This window comes from Lathyrus oleraceus, chromosome 7 (genome assembly GCF_024323335.1).
Source record: "Lathyrus oleraceus cultivar Zhongwan6 chromosome 7, CAAS_Psat_ZW6_1.0, whole genome shotgun sequence".
Classification (NCBI taxonomy): Eukaryota; Viridiplantae; Streptophyta; class Magnoliopsida; order Fabales; family Fabaceae; genus Lathyrus; species Lathyrus oleraceus.
Window position 1 is genome coordinate 443,684,948 of NC_066585.1, and position 9,248 is coordinate 443,694,195.

The 9,248-nt window shown below is 33.8% G+C and overlaps 1 protein-coding gene across 2 annotated transcripts; it reads right to left on the reverse strand.

Annotated features, from left to right (window-relative positions):
• Positions 1-2,569: 2,569 nt before the first annotated feature.
• On the reverse strand, positions 2,570-8,880 carry LOC127101582 (uncharacterized). Of its 2 annotated transcripts, none has more exons than XM_051039033.1 (4): positions 8,712-8,880; positions 8,032-8,298; positions 7,534-7,781; positions 2,570-3,213 (listed from the first exon to the last, which is right to left on the reverse strand). In XM_051039033.1, the coding sequence occupies exons 2-4, from the start codon at positions 8,279-8,281 to the stop codon at positions 2,851-2,853; spliced, it is 861 nt and encodes a 286-aa protein (XP_050894990.1). In that variant the 5' UTR covers positions 8,282-8,298; positions 8,712-8,880; the 3' UTR covers positions 2,570-2,850. The 2 variants fall into 2 exon arrangements, with proteins under 2 accessions (XP_050894990.1, XP_050894991.1); XM_051039034.1 differs by having other exon boundaries at positions 8,032-8,286; positions 8,712-8,863.
• Positions 8,881-9,248: the final 368 nt, after the last annotated feature.

Here is a 9,248-nt window from a genome sequence, read left to right on the forward strand (position 1 = left end):
GAACTTTTTATTAGATAATTTTTTTATCTCTTGTTGATGCAACATCAACATAAACTAACATTTGACAATGGATTACATAACTTAAATAAAGGATAATAAATAATAAAACCTAGACACTACCAGATGATTTTGAACTTTTCATCATCTTAATTATGTTGTCGGCGGACCTTGAAATCTTAGCATCTAACTCGATCAGACCCTTTGTTAAACTACGGTGAAATGATCTCCGCATATCACTCACATATTCATCGGTCTTCAACTCAATAAGGTTGCATTTCACCCTTCTGTTAGTATCAACCCAATCTTCACGAAACTCGATCTTTTTCACATTTCTGTTTTCGATATCAGACAACAATTCATTCAACTTGGACGTCAAGTCGGCGAGAGATGTGGTGTCATCCAGAAGTCGAAACTCTACGGGAGGTGAAGCTCTGTTGAAGTGCACTTCTGCCTTAATCAAAAATTGAGAAAAATATTTTTTTAAGATGTTTTTAGAATTTCCGATATTATTTGTAACTTTCCGAAAATTTCATAAATTCCGATATACTTAAATTTACAATACACTACTGAAAATTTAATTTGTACCAAAAAATTTGATTTTATCAAAAATTCATTCAATTTTTGTCATAAACAATTTTGAAATTTTAAAAATTATGGAGAGTGGCGGGTATAACTTTGAGGTGACAAGTTAAATTCTCATGTTTTATTTAGGATTTATGCATTGGTGGTCGCAATTGATTTTGACTTAGTTTTTGTGGTGGTATTGGCAATTATATCCACAATTGTTGTTTTGGTTGATTTTCTCTAAGGATGTGGTTAATTTTCCCTTTAGTTTTTGTTATTTCAGATACATTATTTTGAAACTGATACTTCAAATTTGTTGAATTGAAATGGATGTATCAGGTTTTCAATTTTGCTCTGTGAGTTCTTCATTATTTTCTGCGGTTAATTATCTAACCTATTTTCCTGTATTAAGAAAACACCTGTCGATAGTTATAAATTTGAAACATATGACACAAATTAACAAAGCCATATTTGTGTGTGAAAGAAAATAACATTTAAAAGCTAAAGGCCATTAATTAAAAATATTATTTGTGTGAGAAAATAATATTTGTGTGAAAGAAACCAACTGTCATTAATTATAAATACTATTTGTGTGAAAGAAAACAATATTTGTAAAAGAAAACAACATCTATTATTTATAAATATGAAACAAAGGTTCAAGTTAAACATTGTCTATTTGAAATGAGTTTACTAACTTTTTCCAAGTTAAACGCATTTCCAAAATATTGTCATTTATTTCTTTTATTTTTTTTACAATTTTTTTTTTTACAACACATAAATATTTTCGGCCTAAAACATTTTGCATGTATATGACTATTAATTTCGTTCACAGAAATATTTATATTCTGAATGTTATTTTCTTTCACACAAATATAATCATGTTCCCTTGTGACATGTATTTTGTATTTATGATTAATGATTTCTAACAAATAAAATTAACATATTCACAAATTTTACATTTTTATGAAACTAGTTATAAATTTAGAACATTTTTTTAAATACTATAAAAACAAAAAATTAGTCTATATATAAAATACTTTTGTTTTTCTACTTTACTTCTTCAAAGTTTTGAGGTTATTTTACTTCTTCAATTGAGTTGACATATAACTATTGAGGCTAACTAATTTAAAATATTACTATTTTTCTATTTTACCTCTTTTGAAACACTATTTTTAAGCCATGTAATCAATTTTAAGTCACATGAAATTCCTTTTCAACCCTATTAAGGTTATTCAAAGAGTGATCATATATTTTTCTTTAATCTATATTTTTAAGTCTATGAACAAATAATAGGGGAATGACATTTTTATTTTTCTACTTTACTTCTTCAAAACTATGAGGCTAACTATTTAGAAAATTAAAGATTTTTGAATTAAAAATGTCATCATCTCATCTCTTAAATTAAAAATGTCATTTTCCTATTATTTGTTCAGACTTAAAATTATAGATTTAAAAAAAGAACATATGATCACTCTTTTGAATAATTGTTCCATGTATATCAAACAAGTTACAATCGAAAATGCATAGATGTGTTTTGATTATTTACTGCAGCCATATCTTCTTAAATTAATTTTATTGAAGTTTCGATGGTTTGATTATTGCATTTATTTTCATCAACATTGATGATAGAAAGACATTAACAAGACATACATGAAGATTACGTTTTTATTGTCAAATAAAAACAATATATATATGTGTGAATAATATAATGTAAAATGTATAAATAAATAACTTCAGAAAATATGTGTGACTTATATTTTGAAGGTATAATTTAGAATTTTGTTTTATATAAATAGGCCCTTAACATTTATGACACATACTCAAAATCAATATTACAAAAGTATCTTACAACCAAAACTAAGCACCAACTGGATTTAGAAACCAATCACTACTATAATGGAGACCATTGGCCTTACCCTCATTGCCCACTTCCTTAAACATATTTCACAACCAAATTAAGTTCCTAACTCTCCTTGCCCACTTTCCTCTAAACATATTACCAAACTGAAGAAAATGAATATGATCGTTTTTAAAACAAAAATATCATAACCAATCAAAGACATCTTACACAAATATAAATACAAATTTAGCCTAACCCAAGTTTACAACAAGTTAATTCAGTCATGCCATACTTCCTAACTAAATGTGGTTTTATGCAGTTGTTCTCAAATATAATAAAATTCTTGATTTCACAAACATTCTAGTCACCCTACATCCAAATGCATGTATGCAGTTTAAATTGCACATAGTACAAACCGAACAAGAGAGGTGAATTTTTGGTCAAACTCAGTTGTAGTAACGTGAACCGGTGTCATAGACACGTCCGCCAGGATAAGGACCTCTAGGTTCAAATCCTTGATCTCTTGTATTCCCAAGAAATCGAGATTGCTCTCTGTAGGGATCAAAGTGATCAGCGGAATAGCCTCGTTGGGGTTCTCCAACGGAAGCGGGAGCATTAACATTGTTGTGAGCATGAGAGTCTCTGGGTGTCATGCCACTACTGGAGGAGTAAGGATCCCGAATGATCTGCTCATACTGTTGTTGTCTAGCGCGTGATTCTCTTTGAAGAAATTCAGCCCTACGGTTTCCATGCCGAGCTCGGAGTGCTTCCAGTTTTTCTTCATATTGAGTATTGATTGCATTTATATTCTGACATGGCAAATAAAATGGAATTCGTTAAAGATATTCAAATATAGTTTTTGAGAATACATAAAAATACTCAGTTTCAACATAGATAAGAATTATCTTGGTTAACCTCAATTTATACAATTATACAACATAGTGGCATGGATTTCATAAACACAAGACAGGAAAGCCGCAGGTTGCAGAACTAGACTCGGTGTTGACATTCAACTGACAGGTGAATTTAACTACATGTATCAAGATCAGACAAAAGTATAACTCAGTTTATAGTTTAAAGTTCAAATGATGCCAATGGAGGGTTCTGCAGGAGGACCTGTATCTGATACTAGTACTTGTTTTTTTAAGTACATATATCCTCTTAAGTAGTGATGGGGATTAATACATGAATAACAGGGGTATTTCTGAATTGTATTGATTATAGAGAAAATAACAATTGAAAATGTTAAGGTCTCTTATAGGAAAAACTATCAGCTTGATCTATAATGCTCTTCTTTCTAACCAAGAATTCATCGGTGATTCCAATTCTCTCACTAACAGAATGCTAGATAATCCCAGAGTAATCAATAGTTATGAGGCGGAGCGGTGCGGTGGCCAGCCGCAATAAAAAGAGATCTACATGAGCAGAATCAAATAGAGGTCGCTATAGGGCAAAGTGCAGGGCACGGGGGCAGAGGAGTTCCTGGTCTGGAGCGATTTCTGGCCCGCTATCATTTTCCCCTCTGAAAAGCCGAAATTGTGTCTTAATTTTAAAATGTTTAAAGGGTAACTTGGGCTTTTCCATCAAATTTAAGTGGAGACTCAACCCTAGCCTACCTTCATCCATCGTTTCTCTTCTCCTTTTGTAAATACAGCCGTTGTTTCATCATACAAATCTCGTTCTTGCATCATAACATTGCCCTCCTCTCTGCACTTCATTCTTCATCCATAGTTTCTTTTCTCTTTCTTTCTTTTATTCACATTTTTCCTTGTTTTTTCTTCCTTTGTTTTTCTTTTTATCCTCTGATTTCGTTCTGAGCTACACTGTTCCTGTTTTTTTTCTTCCCCTGTTTTTAGACTCATGGCAACATCTTCTACACCATCATCATACTTATAAGCAATTTGCTTCTATGCTAGTTTGAATTTTAATATTTAGTATTGTAAGTGTTGGAGACTTGAAGACTTCCATATGATTCTTTATTTCCTAGAGTTTTGTTGGTTTTAGGGATGCTTTGATTAATGCTGATTAAATCTTTTGATTAAGATTTGTTGATTTATGAGTGCTTTTTTACTAAGACATGTGCTTTGATTTATGAATCTTTAATGAGTTGAGTTATTTGTTGAACTTTACATTAAATATTATGTATATATTCATGTAATCCGTCCAAAAAATAATCAAACTGCGGTCATACCGCTATACGTTATTCCATTATCCCACTTTTGGGGTCCGCAGTTCTGTGCCACTATCCGGAATTGACAACTATGCATAATCCCTTCCTCACTCATTACTCTTTAGAACAACCTACTGATTCACATATTCGCCTGGGCCAACCAACGCCAGCTCAGTTAACCAACTCTTATTGAGGTGCCTTCTGTGATAAACATGTCCAAACTTGGGCTGCTCTCTTTCATTTGGTAAATACTTGGCCCGCGACCAGCCCTTTGCCTACAAACTCCTCAAGCTTGCCTTCTGCCTCCACCAGAACCTCTACTAACTTCTTTGGAAGTTCTCCTTGCATTTGAAGATTTCGTACAACTTTCTTTAATTGGGATGCATGAAACCGGGTGTATGCCCAACTAGCCATAATTTGGAAGGGTCCATAAAAACAAGCTCTTAGCTACTGATGGAACCTTTTAGATACACAATGCTACCTGTGGGATCTCAACTTAAGATACACCCACTCCCAAACAGATTGAGCTAAATCCCGCCTCTCTTTATCCGCCTATTTCTGCATTTGGGCTTGAGCCTTTGCCTAGTAGGTTTTGAGCGGGGTTAAAGATTCATCTCTCTCACTTAACTCAGCTACCCCTGCTGCTACCAGTAGAATTGCTTGAACCCCTTATATTTAGAGATCCCTGTGATAAAATCTAAGGAAATGTTATTCCAACCGACATCAGGAATGAGGAGAGGTTGTAGCAAACTACCAGAGGTGGTGGCTGCATACTTTTGTTGTTGGCAAATGTCACAAGACCACACAAATCCCTCAGTTTTCTGCATTCCCACCCAGTTTAGGTTTTTCTGCCATACACCGATAAGAAAATAACCAGAACGCCTTTGATTAGAGGATTTGCACCCTTAATAACAATACCCTTCCAAAAATCCTTGTTCAAAACCATATCCTTAACAAATTTTCCACGCTTGACTTTGCAAACTTGTTGGTCTTTCACTGGTCACTTGTGAATATTCTAATCAAAGATCCCCTGCTCTCATGAAGGCACCTTAAATCTAAGTACAATGTTGCAAAGAGAATTAAGCCCGGTCACCAAAATCCCTCTGTATTGGCCACTTTGTGGTGCCGTCATAGCAGATTATGGTGGAAAAACCCACAATATCGGTTGATATTACCATTGCAGTGAGCCCAAAAACCACCACGAACATCTACCATGGCACCACCATGGTCGATAATGGATAACAGTGGTGGACAGCAAATGCATCATTTGTGGTTTGAACTTCCTGCTTTAAATATTTGATTCTAATGTCATGGTATGATGGTGGCTGAAATCGTAAGACATACTTTGCAGAAGATTGAAGCATAACACAAAATTCTTCTCTCCTTGCCACATTGAAAGCAATGGCATTATTATAGAAAAAACTTGCAATATCTTTATATGCATCTCCTTTCAATTCCTTCTTAAAACACATTATTGATTGTGGGTTGATATCCAAATGCCCTCTTAAATATATTTTTGGGGTGGTTAACAACACCCTCCACTTCACAACTTTTCCACTTTTCAGTAACTTCTACACAATCATCTTCATTGGCAATAGCTGTTTTGTTAATCAATCTTTCTTCCAAGCTATAAACAATCTGGAGCATTACCTGCTTTATTTCATGAGTAACAAGACCCTTGCAAACTCCAACATTTTGGCCTGTTCCAACCAAGTGGTGCTTAGGTTGATAAACCCCTCCTAATATGGTTTTCTCACAAAAGTTACACTTCAGTTTTAAAGCATCTCCATTAACAAAAACTCCGTACTTCCAAGCAACATCACTCCTATTTCACTAATGCGACCAAACTTGCAGAATCGATTCAAAGATCGTAGATTATACAATTCCACAATTAACAGGGCCAATTATACATGATTCCACATAAATAAGATTCCAGGTGTACTCATAATTGTTGAGAGCAATAATAATCGCAAAATCGTACGATTTTACAATTCAAATTGCAATTTTAACTACAACGGATTCAAATCGCGATTTGAATTGTAAAATACATACTAGTTTGCTTATCATATTTGCATTTGTATGCAATTGGAGCCATGCAAAAGGAAGAAATCGTCTGAAGCAAGAAACCATGAATAATGTTATTTTTGTCATGGCAAATGCAAATTTGGACAAAAAGAAGCAATTTCGAAGACCACCTGAAGAGTTACATCTTGGTGAAGTCGGATTGTGGAGGAAAATGGCACTGCAAAACCTTTTGAAGATGATGTTAATGTTGTAGAGGATGACATTGATGATGTGCCACCTCTGGAAGAGATATAGGATATCTTAATAATTAGGATGGTGAAGGGAGTGGAGCAGAAGATTATTTTTAGTCTGAAGATCAAGTATTTTTGGTGTTTTTTACTAGCTTTTATTGTTTTGTTTGACACTTTTTGAGTTTGAGTTCGTTGTTTGAGACGATACAGCAACAGAAAAATGTGTATGAAGTAAGACCCTTTTGGGAGGTCAGATACCCTAATACGGTGAATTAGGTTTTAAAAACCCTTCAAACTTCTGTCTAGAAATCATGATAAGACAAGTCTTCAAATGAGTGCAGGGGAAGTTATAATATGAAATTAGGAATAAGTTTCATAACCTGAAAAATAGTTATTCAACCATAACATAATTAGTTTTATTAATGATGATCATTTGTTTATAAAACTAAATATCTGCGAAAGCAGTCTAAACTCTCTATGGCTCATTATGTTTCTCCTATTTTCAGTATGCTGAAACCCCAAAAAGTATTTTTATGTTAACCTAGCCTGATCTGTACTCAATCCATCAAAGGTATTGCATGATTATTTGTTCATCTAATTTGAAAGAAAAAGAAAAAATGACACCAAGGTTGACAATTGTGTAGCAGATTTTGGGTATTTAAAGAACCGAGTGAAAAATAATACTGTTAACATTTAACGCTAACCTCTCTGTGCCTTGCATGCTCTGCATCTTCAACATCCTGCTGTTCTTTAGTCAGTTTAATAATGTCATCATGAAAATTCTGCTCAAGACCTTCAAAAGTTTGTGATGAATGATTTCCTTCATATCTAACGTCTATATCTTCTCCATGGGCCTGAGATCTGGAATCACTGTTGCTCCGGCTCTGCAAAGCTAATTTAGGATCAGGCCTCTGCCCTTGAAAATAGGACCTTGAAGCATCACCCCCTTGACCTGAACATGCAAAGTTGCCCTAAGATTCAGAAACCAAAAACTGTTTTTATATATATGTGAAAAACCTTTAACTAGGCATTTTAGACATGGTAACCAATGCTCTAACAATTAAAAAGTAGGATAGTTTAGGCAACGTAAAATTCACACCAAGATCAGCTTTCATAGCAAGGGTTACAAAGAATACGATAAGCATGAATAAAGTGGTTAGTGGAGCATAAGCAAGCATGAGGAAACAACGATTAACACTTACCTTCATTAAACATGTGAGACGTCATAGGATTAGACATCTTCGATTCATCCGATTCCCATCTCCACTGACCCTCAGGCTTAGAATTCGGATATGGATTGTCTCTTTCTGGAGTGAACGCCTCTAGCCGCCCTTCGAAATTACCAGACTTAGTTTCCACCCTTTGACCAGCCATATGATGATGAGGATGATGCATCTGGGAAGCCCCATAACTATTGGCAGATGCATCACCATACTGCCCCTGTCGCCTCATTGTTTCTGGAAAAATTTCTGTGTGAATAACACAAAACCTAAATGATATTAAAGCCACATAAACCCTAACCAATCACTTAACCACATAAGCTACACAAGAATTGTACAATCATGCATATGAAACAAATTGAAACAGAAACTGCAGAATAATGTGTAGTTTTTTGCATACACAAAAAAAGCATAATTTCTCTTGAAAAAAATAGGGAACTGAAAAACAAAAAGATAAAACTATAATTATAATAGAACATAGATAACCGTAGAATATTTGGGTAAGAGAAATTAAACTACAAACTTAGGTTAATCTATTGAAAGTAGTAAACTTTGCATGTGTAAAGAGAGTGCAATTTAATCGGAAGAAAGAGAGAAAAAAAAAGTGATAAATCTTTGAATGGAAAATAAGAGGTTATCCTGTGAGTGATACTGTAACGTACCGAATCGCTGGACACTGTGGAGGACTTTCGATTATGGAGCTGCTGAAATGGAACAACGGGGGAATTGGGATTTGTCTTCAATTATCGATTAAGAAAGGAATACTGAATTTGAACATCTAAGATGAAAAATAATAAAAAATATAAAAAAAATAAAAGATGAATCATTAAAATTTGCATTTATGCTGGTTACACCCCCTGTTTTCTCGGTTACACACTTTGACACAAAATCAATACTAAGATTAAAATCAAAATTATATAATTCCTAAAATGCCTCTTGTGATTTTTCTTTTGTAACAAATGTTCAATCTGATTAAAGAAAAGATTTCAAGAAAACAATATCGATCTAACAAACAACCTATATTGGTTAGAGCATCAACACACTCATTAGAGTATGACGTAATTTATAAAATGCTTGAGTGCACTTGAGTTGGCATGTATTCATGATTGAAAATCTAGCATTGGTCTTGTGATTTATTTCCATAACGAGTCTTGACAATTCATCTACTAATGCATATAAGTATAGTGAGTTGAATATTT

What these genes read in the sequence shown, in the direction of transcription:
- LOC127101582 (XM_051039033.1), bottom strand. Translation starts at nt 8,281, where the DNA reads ATGAGGCGACAGGGGCAGTATGGTGATGCATCTGCCAATAGTTATGGG. An exon ending in GTCTCACATGTTTAATGAAG is followed by an intron (nt 7,782 to 8,031) that starts GTAAGTGTTAAT and finishes TTGCATGTTCAG; the next exon opens with GTCAAGGGGGTGATGCTTCA. An exon ending in AGCATGCAAGGCACAGAGAG is followed by an intron (nt 3,214 to 7,533) that starts GTTAGCGTTAAA and finishes TTGCCATGTCAG; the next exon opens with AATATAAATGCAATCAATAC.